The following is a 16,714-nucleotide window of genomic DNA, read 5'->3' on the forward strand; positions in this document are numbered from 1 at the left end:
TCGGTGCCATCTTTTCCCTTCTTTTTACCATTCTCTGTTTCAGATGGAATAGGCTCGGGATCCCACTGATCCGCCCATGACAGCCCATTCGAGTTGTATACGTCCATACCTCGCGCGTCCCTCCGTTCCCTTCTTTTATATTTTTCACCTTCTTTTCTTTCCTCAACCTCTTTGCATTGTCCAGAGAGAATTCAAGAAGGAAAAGTTCCGATGAATCTGCACTGATGATTGTCCAGAGTAGCCATTTTGCAATGTGATTCAAAAGATTTAGCTCCGTTGGATATGCCACTATTTTAGGAAAATGAGACAATTGCTCTCTTCCAGTTGTTTTATCTGGTCATCATTAGCTGCAAGGTGCTTGTGAGGGCCATTGCTGCCACCCATTTGACAGAAACTATTCCAAGTAATCCAATACCAAAGGAAGAAATTTCGGCAGAAAAAGAAGGATACAGCACAGTTATCAATATTTCGAAAAAATGCAAGAAGGTTCTTTACATTAAACTGACAAAGAATTAACAATTGTTTTTTTTTATCATGTATGAATATTGAAACTACAGTACAAGATGTGTCCATGGTAACCAAATACTACATTAATATAGATTCAAAACGGCGTCAGTTTTCTTCTTTTCATGTAAAAGCACTCACCGATAAAATTCTACATGGCCAGCAATCTCCCTGCACAACAACTTCGCTTCACTTGCCAATTTTATGCTTTTAAATATTACAAGTCCTGTTTGTTTGTGAGTTGATGAGGGCTTGAATGATTTGGCTTCTTCTTCTTTTCCCAGTAGAAGGGATTCCCTGGCTGGAACAACATTCTCCCACCAAAATTCTCGCAAAATTCCAAGTATTAATTCCCAATAATTACGGTCTCTGCATACACGAAATATAGTGCTTCCATTTGGGGTCCAGCAATACAAATCTACCCAATCTCGGTCCATTATCTCCATTTGACCCTGCACCTGAGGCATATAATAGAACGGCATAGTCGACCATGGCAAAGCGATCTCTGGCTTTCCTTTGTTGAAAGGACACTTTACTTCCAGGATTCCGCCTCCTGGAAAGCATCCAAGAAGTCCATCCGGAGATGCACCAATCCAATCAAACCGTTCCTCGGAATGGATTGCAAACCCTAATGAACTCACATCACGACTTGTAATGCTTTTGTACCGTTCTATAGCTGTGGATTCATTAAGGACTCCCCATTCCATAGCACCCTTCTTAGAAGCCTCCATTACTTGTGAATCCAAAGCAAATACTTTCTCGTGCCATAGCTCGTATCTCCGGTTACCTTTCCAGATTCCTAATGCAGTGCTGAATGTACTAGTGGTTAATTTATCCTTACGAAGAGCAAACCATTCATCGGAACGTTGAGGAGCATCTGATGCTGTGATGTGTGCACTCAGCACCAGAGACGGCGGATAAATAAAAGGAGTGGATGAATAGATATATGGTGAAGCACAAGTTGAAAATATTCTTATAAAATCTACGGCAAACTTTCTTCTTCGAGGAAGTGGTAACGCTGCCCTGTGCATACCGCTGAATCTAGCTACATGGGCGTTGGACACAGCTCCAGCACCCATAATCAACAGCAAATACGGTTCTACAAAGTCACAATTAGACAACCTTTATTATCATCATAGCAATGAGGGACACCGCAGATAATGGACATGGAAAATGCATCAAGTTTGAACTGTGACGGAATCAAGCCAAGAGTTGGGGGAAAAAATAGGCTTAAGGCTACACCGCAATGCACGTAACATATACAGATATTTTTTAACGAAACACAAAAAGAGCATGCCGTGTGAGAGTGAACCAGCACTAAACTTTTTCTATTGCAGGTAACAGACTTCATCCAGCAGCAACATTGGATCTGAATTCTGAAATCTATCAAACAAGTTACCGTGTTCCCACAGTATATTAGCTCAGCTCAACCATACAAACTTTGCAAAGTGTAAATTTCGCCACATTTACAACGTTTCAAATGGAAATGAGTGTATCCAACAAATTTTCAAGAACTCACACAGATCAAGATTCAAGCCCAAAGACAAAAGGAGAAAAAATTGACAAACTACCAAAAACTAATTTCAGAAAAAAAGCCATTGCATATGACTTGCACATAAAAAAAATATTAAGGAGCAAGGCCAAGTTCGTATACTGCCTCACTGAAATCAAATCAAAACATCAACAAAAAAAAAAAAAGGAAAAAACAAACAACAACATTAAGCCTCTTAATCGAACTATAAACTTCGATTACCATATGCAGCAGTTCATACGAAGAACATTAAACTTATTTTAGTTCTCAATAATCTACGGAAAGACACAATTTTGAAACTAGATTCCATCAATCCCGTGGTTTTCCACATTATATATTTAGCAACGAAGAACACACCACGAGCATCAATAACAGTAAATATGGCAATGAAAATAAGCTATATAAATTGAAATATATCAAATATGCAATGCTAAGCATAACAAAGGTCTAATTCCCCAAAATGAGGAGCACAAGAGTTAGCTGAATTTGTACCTCAAAAGCTAATTTTCGAACAAGAAATTTTTGTTTTTTTGAAGAATTTCCGAACAAAGAATTTGCAGACTTTGCAGAGGGTGAGGGGTTAAGAGGGGAATGGGGATGGAGAGGGTGGGACTGTTATTGGGCCTGGAGCTGGTCATGGTCTTGGGCTTGGTCTTGGGCTTGGGAATTTAGTTTTTTTTATTAAATTCGTTAATTAATTGGGCTCAATCCCGATTGAGTTCTTGTTATCCTATGTGGGGCTGGTTGTGGGCTTGGGTATTTAGTTGATTTTTTTAATTCGTTAATTAATTGGGTTCCGATTGAATTCTTCTTATCCTATAAGATAGTGCGTTGATTTTGATTTTAGGAAACATACGTGAGTTTTTCTTTCACAAAATTTTTAATGTCATTAAAATAAAACTACAAACTGCGTTGATAACTAATTTAGTTAATGTGTATCGAAAAATAATAATTGTGAGTTTAATCATCATAAAAAATGGATAATACAAAATTTTGGCGTTTATGTAAATAAAATTATGAGGCAATCTTATTTAATGCCATAAAATGAACATTTTAACCATTTAAAGAAGATAATAATATTTGTTAGACATAAAATCTAAATATATATTGGGCTACTTGGCATTTGGCAACCATTACCTCTCGGTGTTTATTAGGTAAATCTCGGACTATAAATCACGCTAATTAGAAAAACAACATCGAGCTTGTCGTCCACAAGGTATGTACGACAAGCTCGCTCGAAAAATTATTGGTGGGAGGTATCAAATTCATGTTAAATTGACAATCGATCAATCATTCACTTAATACTCCACCAACTTAGACGTCTGTTTTTGTATAATGCATGATCGTTTAAATTGAACAAGAATAATGTGAAAGTTGTAGATTAAACATAGAACCACTGAAAATATTTAATCATGTTGATAAATTATTATTTTTAGAATGAATTTTTTAAATAAAAATAATTATGGTTATTTTGTGTAGGCTCCAAACAAAAAATATAGGTTACGCGCCAGATAATAATGTTCATATGCCCAAACTTGCATATAAAAAAGACATGCATGTTTGACCGTCCTATTTTTTTTATATTATCATGATAATTGAATTTCCCCAGGTTAGATTAGATAAGTTAATTGTAATTTATATTTGTTCAAATAAAGAATTTGATGTACAAATAATTTATTATTTCTTAACTTTTAGGCATATTATGAATGAGTAAGATGGAAACACAACAGAGTACGTCAAAAAGAAAACATCAAACGTTATCGGACATTCTCACACCAATGTGAATCTTGATTCACAGAGTTCAAACCATGTTTCAGGAACTTGAATTACACCAAATTTGAATAAAAAAAGATTCACTGGACAAAACTAATCAATCAAAGTGACAGAAGCTCTCCAATTCAAGGCTCGTCCCACTCGTCGTTCTTGTAAGAAACAAGAGTATCAACCTTATGAATCTGCAAAGCAAAACCAACTGGAATAATGAATTCAAGGGCAAATTTCAACCGGAATTAGACAGCAGAATGCAGAAAGCAAATTATACCTTGGTATCAAAAGAATGCAGTTTCACCATCTGTGGATTGGCAATCAGCTTAGGATCACTCTCAATCCAAGTAAACGGAACTGCACAATCTTTGTCGGTGTATGCTAATACATCAAACACACCTAAACCCGAACCCCAGTTACAAATAATAAATACATGGATCAACAGTACAAGATTGATTTGCATCAGATCTTATCAAATATTTGAACACGTTAGTTATTATTCTTACATGTTTCATCAAAACAAGGCAAGTATGTGATGCTGGAAGCTATCTGCCTCATTATTGCCTGAATCTCCCTCATTATTTCTTTGTCACTCTTCTCCCTTGAAACTCCTCTGTATAACGCAAAATAAATGCACTAAAACATCCCCGAGCACAAAAAAAATCCACAAATTTCTTGAGATTTTGTTAATGGTTAGCGAAATTACCCCTTCTCAACAACCTCGCTATCTGTCTCAATACTGAAGTTCCACCTCTCTAGAACTTCACCTGTGGCTTTACTCATTATCACCAAAACAATCCTCTGTAGTTTCCCAGCCTCAAGCCACTCTTCATGAATTTAATGAACTCATAAATAAATTCTCACAAAAAATGTGAATCCCATTCCGTGAAAAGATGAATTGAAAATTACCAGAAAGCTGAGAGGTTAAGTTTGAAATGAAGGATTTAAGCCCATCATCTTGAGTAAGCAACATAGGAAGCCCATATTTCTTGACCTTTGTAAAACTTTCTTCTGGATAAACTCCACGATTGTACAAAATGCTAAAAAAAAATTCCAAATCAAATTCCATCTCTCAGGCTACGCAAATCGAAAGAAAATAAGTGTTCGAGATAAAAGGACTTTTGTAGTCTTTACCTATTTGCAGCATACCCTGTGAAAGATTACCATCAAAAGTATAGATTAGTCACGGTTACTTCAAACTCAGAAAAGACCCAATTCAGAAAATGAAAAGGCATACACAAATTGGCAGAATGTGATTGGAATTAAATGCAAAAAGAAAATAAGGGAAATACCGAAGAATTCACTAACAATAGCGGCCGATCCTCGAAGAGTGATTATGTCTTTGGTCGCAGTTTTTGAAGCCATTGCTCTCTGTAACTGTGAAATTCTACTGTTCAAACTAGAAAAATGATGGGATCGTCTGGGTTGTTACTGAGAAATTGAATATCAATTCGAAGCAAAGCAGGCAATTTAAATGGTTTTTCCTCCTCCTCGATTACAGAATGAGAATTAGAAATCGATGCGTGGCGGGATATGAAGAGATGAATTAGGGCATTTTCGTGGATTGAAAAGTCTGATTTGGGAAATTGGGAAGCAACGGCTAGTTTCCATTGGCGTCGTGGTAACGGTCGGATTGTTTTAAATTGGCCGCACTATGCATCAGTTGTCTAGAAAAAGAATTTAACATTTTTTTAATTGATAACTATGGAGATAAGAAAATGTTATTGCTCGGTTTGGATAAATATTTTAAAAATATTTATAATTTTTTAAAAATTAAAAAAAAATATTAAAATATGTGTTTGAAGGAAATTTTTAATGATTTTTTAAAAAAATAATTGTTCTCCAAATATAATTTAAAAATATATATTATGTATTTTTTTGATATTTTTAGAATTGAAGATAATTATGAAAATTAAAACAAATTATTTTTTAATTATAAAATATTTTTATAAAATAATTGTCCGAATGATATTTATTCCTAAAACATCATAAATTTTTTATAGAAATTTTGTGAGAAAAAAAAATATTTTTATAAAAGCGTTTTATAAGTACTTATTCAAATAGAGTCTATATGTATAGATTATAATGATGTTATGTACACAGTTACACATTACTTTTTATAAAAGCGTTTTATAAGTATTTGTTCAAACTACTTTACATGCACTTTTAAATGAGCTATTTCAATTAAAGTGTCTTTCATTTGTGACAGTTTTATAATTTCAAAAATAATGTAACCATTTATGTAACTTTCATTATACATATAACATAACTCTAGTGATAATCCATCTTTAAGAAAACAACAATTAAAATTAAAAGCTTACAAAAATATGTCGAATGACGTAGAACATAAAATTCCTCGATATTTTTCAAATTTTATGTCTACTTTTTTAGATGTTTTAATTGTTTTTAAATCTCAAAATCCGATTATTATATAATATTAACAATAAGTTCTAAAAATCACAAAGTTTTTTTAAAAACTGCTTATGCTCATATATATACTTGCGACAGTTGGAACTTATATGGCAGTGTTGTTTGCCTTGCCTAGTATTTTCTCAAGTCCTTTTTTCATTTCATATGACATGAATATATATACGAAAGACCGGGGTTTTTTAAATAAATATAATAGATTTTTAAAAAACTTAAACAAATATGACAAATTTTAAAATTTTAAAAATATATAATAATGTGGGGTTTAAAACTCCACTTCATTGAAGAGTTGGGGTTTGAGACCTCGACTCCTCATTTGTTATTTTCGAGGAGCCGGGGTTTGAAACCCCTATCCTCATAGCCTATATATATATATATATATATATATATATATATATATATATATATATATATAATGATTGATTTGCACCAAACAACCCTTATGAAATATTGAAAATGCACACTTCTCTCATGTGAAATTTTAATAGACATCTTCAACCCTGACCTTTAAAAAAATTAGCACACTCGCCTCTTCAGATGAGTGATTGCTGCGCACGCACCCCTCATGCGACTGGGCAAAGATTTTGATATTTTATTTGCACCAAATACCCCTGTGAAATATTAAAAATGCATATTTGACCCCTGTGAAAATAATTTTTAAATTTATTCAACCCATAATATATAATTTTTATTAAAATCTAATTATAAAATATTTAGCAAACTTAATTTAAAATTTATTATGATTATATAATTATTTTCAAAAAAATATAATTATTTTATCCTTTTATCATTATTTTATTAAACTTTTTTCTTGTTTCCAACTTCTCGATTAAAAATACATTCATAAACAAGATTTAAATACCTAAAAGTACCAAAATATTAAATCAAAATGATAATTTCATGCATATTACTTTTTAATTTAGGATTATAGATTTTTGAACTAAAATCAAAATTTTTTAAAATGCAATGAAGAATTTGCATTAAATAATAATACACAATATTTATTAAGATCTAATTATAAAATATTTTTCAAACCTTTTTAATTTTATTTATTTTTATTTTTTAATTTAAATTTATAATTTTTAATTAATTTATTTCTAAAAAATTATTAATTTATCTCGTTATCGTTATTTTATCAAACACTTCGTGTTTTCAACTTTTCCATTATACATGATTCATAAATAATGATTTAAATATCTAAAAATACCAAATATTGAACCAAATGATAAGTTCATGAATCTTATTTTTTCGATTTAGAATTATATAAACATGTTATTTTTTTATTATTTATTACAAATTGTGCAATGCATATTCTCGAAAAATTTAAATTTTGGTTCAATAATATATAGTCCTAAATCGAAAAAACAATATGTTTGAACTTATCGGTTTAGTTCAATATTTTGATATTTGAAATTATTTAAATACTTGTTTATAATGCATGTTTAATAGAAAAGTTGGAAACAATAAGAAAGTTTAATAAAATAATGATAACAAAATAAAATAATAATATTTTTTAGAAAATAATTATATAATCATAATAAATTAAAAATTAAAAATAAAATTAATAAAACAAAAAGTGTTTGCTAAATATTTTATAATTAAATTTTAATAAAAATTGTGTATTATGGGTTGAATAGATTTAAAAATTATTTTCACAGGGGTCAAATATGCATTTTTAATATTTCACATGGGTATTTGGTGCAAAAAAATTATCAAAATCTCTGCTCAGTCGCATGAGGGGCGCATGCGTAACAATCACTCATATGAAGGGGCGAGTGTGCTAATTTTTTAAAAGGTTAGGGTTGAAGATGCCTATTAAAATTTCACAGAGGAAAAATGTGCATTTTCAATATTTCACAGAGGTGTTTGATGCAAATAAATTTATATATAATATATATATATATATATATATATATATATATATAATTTCCATTCCTTTCATTATTATTTTTTAGTTTTATATTTACAGATTTAATTGTTTTTGCATGTTTAAAAAAAACGATTATTATGATTAAAAAAAATTTAGTTGTTTAAAATTTTTATAATACAGATGAACTTTTATTAATTAATAATATAGCGACGATGATATTTTACTAATTTAGAAATGAATTAATTAATCGATAAATTAATAAATTATTATTTATAGAGTATCTTTGATTCAAAATAAATATAGAGATTAATTATATAAAAAAATTGTGTTTTATTAATTTCCATAGATTTTATACAAGTCTAAATCGAGACTAAGAAAAATTATTATTTTCATAATTAATAATTATAAAAATTATTTTTAAGGTTTTATATGCATATATGTTTTTCCTATTGTAAAATTTAGAATGAAATAAAATTTTACAATAAACCTTCATAAATTAATTTTTGATAAATTAATAATTTTTATAAAAGATAAATTTTTTCAGTCTTGGCTTGGATTGATATGTTAAATTAATAGTTTTAATAAATTAATAAGATTATAATTTTTTTTCAGAAAAACTCTTATAAAAGTCTATGAAAATAAACATATATAATCAAAACCACGTTCATTTAATAAAAAAATATTTTTTAAAATAATAATTTATTAGTTTATCGGTTAATTGATATCTTTTTAAAATTGAATATCATTGATCAAAATATTATTAATTTATAGAAGTTCTACATTATTATAAAATTTCAAACATCTAAAATATTATTAACTTTAGTTTTTAAAAAAATACTATTAACCATCCTCGTCACTTTTCAAACATGTAATTAATAAAATTGAAAAATAAAATAAAATAAACAAATGTCTATTTACCAATTCGAGAAGTAACAAAATATATTCTTTAAAATAATAATTATTAATTCATCGATTAATCAAAACTTCTCTAAATTAGTAAAATAATAATAATAATAATATTTTATAAGTGAAAAAAAATAAATTTAAATATTATCGAAAAAATAAATTTAAATATTATTACAAAACATAGAATATTAAATATATTATATGATTTTGCGTGTGTGCGATTATGCTAGTTATTTTACAAAGAAAATATAGTCAAAATGGTACTGTATGTTTACTCATTTTGTGTTTTGGTCCTTTAAGTATTTAATTTTGGATATTGGTCCTATAAGTTAATTTATATTTTGGTTTGCTGACGTGTCAACTAAAAATATTTACTATGACATTGAAAAATGATGATGTATCTGTTGTGGCGTCAATACTTAAATGTCACGTTTTCAAAATCAGATTGGAACGATCGGTTCAATCGGTTCGACCAAAAATCGATCACCGGTCTGGTCTAAAATACTCCAAAAAACCGTTTTAACGATTGAGCCGCCCAGAATCAGTCAAGAACCGACTAAGAACGGAAAAATTGATTTTTTCGATTTTTTTTAAGAAAATAGTTTTTTTAAACCTTAATTTAATATTTTATTATATATACATGATTATTTGGAATTTTTTCTTTGTTAAAATATTATTTATTAATATATGAGTTTTTTTAATTAGATTATTTATTTTATAAAAAAATATATAATTATAACTAATATTTTGAATATATTTATATAGTTATTTATTTTTCAAACGGCGATAAATATATATTTTTTCTATTTATATACATTTTTTAGGTTTTTATAATTTATAATATATTATTAATTATATTATATAAATGATTTTTTGGTCCGACTGTGCGGTAAAAAAGATTCGATCGATTGGATCTTTTTTAAGTTAGATCGGTTCGATCATTGGTCTGGTTATAAAAATATTGTTTAAATAAAAAAGGACTAAAAACCAAAACATAACTTAACTTACAAGGCTAAAATCCAAAATTGAATACCTACATTACCAAATCACGAAACAAGAAAACTTACAGGCTTATTTTGACTATTATCCCTTTTATAAAAGTTCGATTGTATTACAAACTTTTTCCAAATATGTAGAACAACTAAAGATGCAAATATAAAACCAAAAATAATAATGGTAAAATCGAAAATAAATAAATAAATACATATATAAATGTATATACAATGAAGAGTTGGGGTTTCAAACCCCGACTTCTCGAAAATAACAAATGAGGAGTCGGGGTCTCAAACCCCAACTCCTCAATAAAGCGGGGTCTCAAACCCCACGTTATTATATTTTTTAAAATTTTAAAATTTGTTATATTTCTTAAATTTTTTTAAAAATTTATTATATTTATTTAAATAACCCGAAAGACCGTGTTCGAACAGTTATCCATTCTAGCATACACCCATGTAAGATAGAGACTCAACTTAGTAGACTTGTGGTAATGTTAATACTTAATAGAATATCACTTCAAAGCTGAAAAACAAGAGGTTGTGTTTGAATGTAAAAAAAATTGGATTTGTGAGCAAAATCCATGAATTTCAATAAATAGATAATAAAGTGAGGTTAAAATGAAGCAAAATCAATACGCTTGAACAATATAAGGTATTTCAAATCTCTCGTTCTAATTTTGAAACAATGAATGCAATGAGTTTGATACGTGAATTCGATCACACAACTACTTTGATCCAAAAATCATTTTCAAAATTGATACCACGGCCACATATTGAATGTACAAAAAGAACCATGTCCATTGAAGGGCCCCAAGGCCCAAATTCACATTTGAAATAAACTGGAATTCGGAGGCCATAGGAAAAATAAAAATAAAATTGCACTATGTGAATTATTTCAAACTCAAACAAAAAGTATACTGTATTTCTTTTAGTACACTTTTGAAAACAAATTTAACTGTTTTTTTCCCTATATTTTCCAGATATTTTACGAGGTTTCAGAACTTAAAATTTCAAAATCCATCTGCTAGAATCCAAAAGAATGTTTGTTTTCTTTTCTTTTCTTTTCTTTTCATTTTTTTTTTGTACAAAGAGCAGAAAAAAATCTGAGCCAGGAAAATTGAACAGTGGGGATAAATAATTAATGGAAATCTTAAAGTAAAGATTCTGAAAAAGTTTAAAATGGCAGACAAATGTAAGAAATTACAATGTCGACATTATTTCGCACTAATTTCGTCATTTGGGTTATATACACTTTTCGAGTTAACATAATATGGTCATTTTCGTTTGGACCATTTTGGATACCTTCGGAATGGCAAGAATCCATCAAAATTGACCTTAACATAAAACCACCTTTACTCATATATTGCCTTCAAGATAAGTGTACGCGCGGGCTGGTTTAACACGGCCACCCAAGTTAACCGATGTCGAACATTTTGATTTTACGTACTCTCCATAATATATACATAGTACTCACATGAACTCTTTCTTGTCGACATGAGACAACTATACAAAAATTCTTGTGAGACGATCTCATAGGTCAATTCGTGATACGGATTCTTTATTCGTGTCATCCATGTAAAACTATTATTTTTTATTGTAAATGTGAGTTGAGTTGACATGTCTCACAAAAAAATATCCGTGAGACGTCTCATAAGAGACCTACTCGAACAACTAATAATGTCTCCTTGTCAATGGTGGATCCAGGAATTTTTATCAAGGGAGCAGTCGGAAAGAACTAAAGATCACAAATATATATATATATATATATAATCATCACATAACAAAAGTTAAATATAGTACTGAAATTTAAATGATATTGTTAGATTTCAAATTTAACTTACAAATTACCCCTACGACTTGACATTTTCTGAAAATAATTAATAATAACTTCATTCGACAAACTACAAAATATATATTTTTTAGTATAAATAATTAATATTCGTAATAATCTTCACAGCAAAAAAAATTATCTTCACTGCGACTGGTAAAATCAAAACCAAACTCACAAGTTTGTAAGCTAATGAATATGTCACATCTCTTCTTGCTTCAACAATTTGTTTTTAGGTTTAAAAAACTTAAAATCCATTAGTGTTTAGGTTTAAAAACTTAGTGTTTGGACTTTAATTTTTTTAAGACTATCCGGGCCACAAATTTTTGGATCACTTTGCACGCATTAAACAATGAAACTTAACTTGGCCGCCACTGCTCCTTGTGAAGTTTACAAGACAACGAGTGGTCCAACAATGAACATTCCTACACATAATTAGGGGTGAGTTTTCGGTATACCGTATCAAAATATTGGTATAAAAAAATTCATATCAGTACCGATATCGAAATTCTGAAATTTTGGTATGAAAAAAATCTATACTACGGTACTCTCCATCCGTCATTATTGCCTTCAAGATAAGTGTAAGAGCGGGCTGGTTTAACACATTCAAAGAGTTTTCGGTATACCGTATCAAAAATATTGGTATATAAAACCACCTTTACACATATATTGCCTTCAAGATAAGTGTACGAGCGGGCTGGTTTAACACGGCCACCCAAGTTGACCGATGTCGAACATTTTGATTTTACGGTACTCTCCATCCGTCATTAATATATACATAGTACTCACATGAACTCTTTCTTGTGGACGTGAGACAACTACACAAAAATTTTTGTGAGACGATCTCATGAGTCAATTCGTGATATGGATCCTTTATTCGTGTCACCCATGTAAAATTATTATTTTTTATTGTAAATGTGAGTTGAGTTGACCTGTCTCACAAAAAAATATCAGTGAGACGTCTCATAAGAGACCTACTCGAACAACTAATAATGTCTCCTTGTCAATGGTGGATCCAGGAATTTTTATCAAGGGGGCAGTTGGACACAACCAAAGATCACAAATATATATATATAAAATCATCACATAACAAAAGTTAAATATAATATTGAAATTTAAATGATATTGTTAGATTTCAAATTTAACTTACAAATTACCCCTACGACTTGACATTTTCTGAAAATAATTAATAATAACTTCATTCGACAAACTACAAAATATATATTTTTTAGTTTAAGTAATTAATATTCGTAATAATCTTCACAACAAAAAAAATTATCTTCACTGCGACTGGTAAAATCAAAACCAAACTCACAAGCTTGTAAGCTAATGAGTATGTCACATCTCTTCTTGCTTCAACAATTTGTTTTTTGGTTTAAAAAACCTAAAACCCATTAGTGTTTAGGTTTAAAAACTTAGTGTTTGGACTTCAATTTTTTTAAGACTATCCGGGCCACAAATTTTTGGATCACTTTGCACGCATTAAACAATGAAGCTTAACTTGGCTGCCACTGCTCGTGAAGTTTACAAGACAACGAGTGGTCCAACAATGAAGATTCCTACACATAACTGTTAAATATAGTATCTGATAATATGTCAAGATTATGAACTTGAATCTAATTCAACTCGAAGAGCTAGCTTTTGGGGTTGAGTTAGGTATTAGTGCATAATCTTAACGCTCTATAGTTTATTTTTTATTTTTTATATTCAACCAACAATGTATGTATATAGGAGTGTCAATTCCGGTGGCTCGGGTGGGTTCGGGTCAGGTCAACAAAAATAGTTTTAAAAAATTTCTCAACCCGAACTATCCCAAAAATTCTCAACCCGAACCCGAACCCGGCTAACCCGATCAACCCGAACCAACCCGATTTGATTTTTTATTTTTAACAAAATAATTAAATAAAAATTCAAAACACACAATAATAATATTAATATTTAATATAATCACATAATAATAAAATCTAAGCTTATATATAATTTAAATTTGAAAGTTTAGTTATAAAAAATTTAAAGTATAATTATAACAAAAAATTAAAAAATTATTTTAAAAAATAAAAATTATACAAAATAAACATTAAATGACGAAAATCTATTATATGAATATACAATATATTTTTTTCAAGCATACAACGTATAAAAATGTAGCAATTCTTAATTTTATATAAAAATAATAATAATTAAAAGTTTCGGGGTCGTCGGGTCAACTCTGGTTGACCCGAACCCAACCCGAACCCAATTAATTTTTTCGGGTTAGCTTTTGGGTCAACCTTATTCAACTCGAACCCAAAAACCCCCAATCCTAACCCGATATTTTTCAGGTCGATTCGTATCGGGTTGACCGGTTGGGTTGGATTTCGACACCCCTATATGTATAATATAATAATTGAGAAGATAAGAGGAAATAAATATATGGAGTGGATAGAAGTTGATGAACGGTTTCTATAATTTTTAAATTGGATATGATAATGATTTTTATTAGATTGTAGAGATAGTGTAATTTTGATTTCAACATCTTTACTCTTTATCAGTGAAAATGAAAGAGTATTTTATAGGGCACATACATAATTTGAATTTGGTGTCACATTGACAGACTAAATTGGTTCGTATAAGTGTCTCGAGTTTTATATAATACTAGTATTTCGCTGCACGCGTTGTGTGCTCATACAGTTCGTTTTTTAACGAAGATAATAAATAATAAATTGTAAAATTAAAAAAATAATAAAAATATAACGTTTTCTTATACAAATATTCACAAAAAATATATATATTTTATAAAGTGAGTGTCATTTTTGTAAATAAAAAAATATCAAAGGGCACAACGTGAGCATTTAATGACTAGAAAAGAAGAAATCGTATAAAATGACTATTTTGTCCAATAATTTTGGTTTTATTGAAAATTAAGTTAGGAGATAATGGTAATTTCAAATCAAACTTTACCAATTAATTGTAAGTTTGTTAATTAGAGAGTCTCTACTTTAATAATATAGTAAGATATATATATATACACTAATGCCCCGTAAGCGCACGACGTGCATACATATTAAATTTTTTTGTGTTTATGATTTTTGTTTAAAAAATATATATAATTTTCTTAGTATATGATATTTATCAATCATATACGATTTTTTATCAAGATAATTTAAACAAACATTGAGATATATAGTAGAGAGAAGATGGAGAAAAATCAGAACAAGATTGAGAAAGACACAAAGATTACTAATGAGTTCACACCAACAAGTTAAATAACAAATATTATATATGAAGAGTAAAACTGTAAACAAATATTGGTTTCACATTGACATACCATTAGTTGGTAATTAGCATGATGTTCAAATTTAATAATATAATGTATATATATATATATATATATAAATAGAATTATACATGTTATCATATCTATTTTATTTACCAACCAATTTATCTCTTAATTAAATATATCAATGACGTCCAACAATTTTTATCTTAACAAAGCAATCGTTAAATAAAAGTAAAATTGAAAATTTCCTTCTAAACATTATTTTCCTATAAATTTTGTGAGAAAATACCAACACAGTCACACACAACCTAAAATATATGAGATCAAGAAAGTGTTCATAGGGGCATAAGCGAGTTAATAAGACCTGAGTTGACGTGACAAGAGATTCTCCAGCGTTGCGGGTTCGATTATCGTGTGGAGCACATTCCCTGCTGAAATATTGTAGGGGTATGCTATGGGGGTTGGACAATGTTGCTTTCTCCTTCAGGTCCTGTCGCTCGTGCACATCCCTCGATATAACCTCCGCATGAACAAATGTGCCTCTGACTCATGTGGAATGAGGTCCCCTTCGTAGTCAACCTTTTTTTTATTTTTATGAGATCGAGGAAGTATATATATAAATTTCAAAATTTTTATCCTAACAAATTAATTTATTTACAATATTGTAAATAATTAGAAATTACATATTTATATGTGATAAGATTTATTATGTTGGATTGTCTGCTGAGTATTACAAGTCATATTCCAACTCGAAAGTTTGAGACAAATGGGTTGGTCTTACCCGAATCGGTGGAAGTGCACGTCAAATTTGATACACCATTCAAAGAAAGACACTGGAACGTGGCCACTACAAAAATTATAGGACAATGCTATATGTACATAGACTTTTACATAGAGGCGTACACGTCCTATTAAATTAGGAAAGAATTTAAAATTCTTTTAAAATTTCTTTTTTTTTTTAATCTACAATTTTTTGTCTTAGTCAAAAAACTTTTTAAGAAAATATTATTATTTTTTATTACTTACTTGTAGAATTAATTTTACTTAGTTCCACAAAAATAATTATTTTATAAAATTTTAAAATATAATTATGAAAATATAATTATTAATTGAGTTAAAAAATAATAATTGTCTATTTTCTTATAGAAAATATATTTTAAAATTTTTAAAATTAAAATTTCAAATTTAAATCATATATAAGCGAGATTTATTATTATATATTTAAATTTATTATGGATAATATATATATTTAAACTAAAATATATTTAATATTATTATGTGTAATAATTAATTATTTTGTTAAAAACAAAATAAAAATCAAATCATATAGGTTTATGTTGATCGTGTTAGTCGAGTTCGAGTCGATCGCTATTGATTTATTCGGATTTGGTTTGAGAAATTTATAAAAAGTTTTTACTTATTCCTAGAATTAAGAAATAATTACTATATTTTTATATATTGTATGTTTAAAAAAAAATATTGTATATTGTATCATAAATTTTAAACATGTAATAATTATTTTGTAAAACATTGATTTTTAAAAATAATTTTTATTGTGTGTAGTAAGTTTATTTTAAATTTTGTATACTTGGACTTTCAAATTTAAGTTATATAGAACTATATAAGTGAG

The 16,714-nt window shown here is 28.8% G+C and overlaps 2 protein-coding genes across 3 annotated transcripts; both read right to left on the reverse strand.

The window, feature by feature from the left end:
• Window positions 1–107: 107 nt before the first annotated feature.
• Window positions 108–2,594, reverse strand: LOC140872094 (uncharacterized). Of its 2 annotated transcripts, none has more exons than XM_073274836.1 (3): window positions 2,528–2,594; window positions 646–1,603; window positions 108–347 (listed from the first exon to the last, which is right to left on the reverse strand). In XM_073274836.1, exons 2-3 carry the CDS (start codon window positions 1,581–1,583, stop codon window positions 344–346), a joined length of 942 nt encoding a protein of 313 aa, XP_073130937.1. In that variant the 5' UTR covers window positions 1,584–1,603; window positions 2,528–2,594; the 3' UTR covers window positions 108–343. The 2 variants fall into 2 exon arrangements, with proteins under 2 accessions (XP_073130937.1, XP_073130936.1); XM_073274835.1 differs by having other exon boundaries at window positions 108–394.
• A 1,212-nt stretch (window positions 2,595–3,806) lies between these two features.
• On the reverse strand, window positions 3,807–5,327 carry LOC140871621 (mitotic spindle checkpoint protein MAD2). The gene is made up of 7 exons (XM_073274214.1): window positions 5,092–5,327; window positions 4,934–4,949; window positions 4,709–4,839; window positions 4,506–4,626; window positions 4,306–4,412; window positions 4,077–4,198; window positions 3,807–3,990 (listed from the first exon to the last, which is right to left on the reverse strand). The coding sequence occupies exons 1-7, from the start codon at window positions 5,162–5,164 to the stop codon at window positions 3,934–3,936; spliced, it is 627 nt and encodes a 208-aa protein (XP_073130315.1). The 5' UTR covers window positions 5,165–5,327; the 3' UTR covers window positions 3,807–3,933.
• Between the last annotated feature and the right edge of the window lie 11,387 nt (window positions 5,328–16,714).

The sequence above is a fragment of the Henckelia pumila genome, unplaced genomic scaffold (genome assembly GCF_033568475.1).
Source record: "Henckelia pumila isolate YLH828 unplaced genomic scaffold, ASM3356847v2 CTG_461:::fragment_3, whole genome shotgun sequence".
NCBI classification, from domain to species: Eukaryota; Viridiplantae; Streptophyta; class Magnoliopsida; order Lamiales; family Gesneriaceae; genus Henckelia; species Henckelia pumila.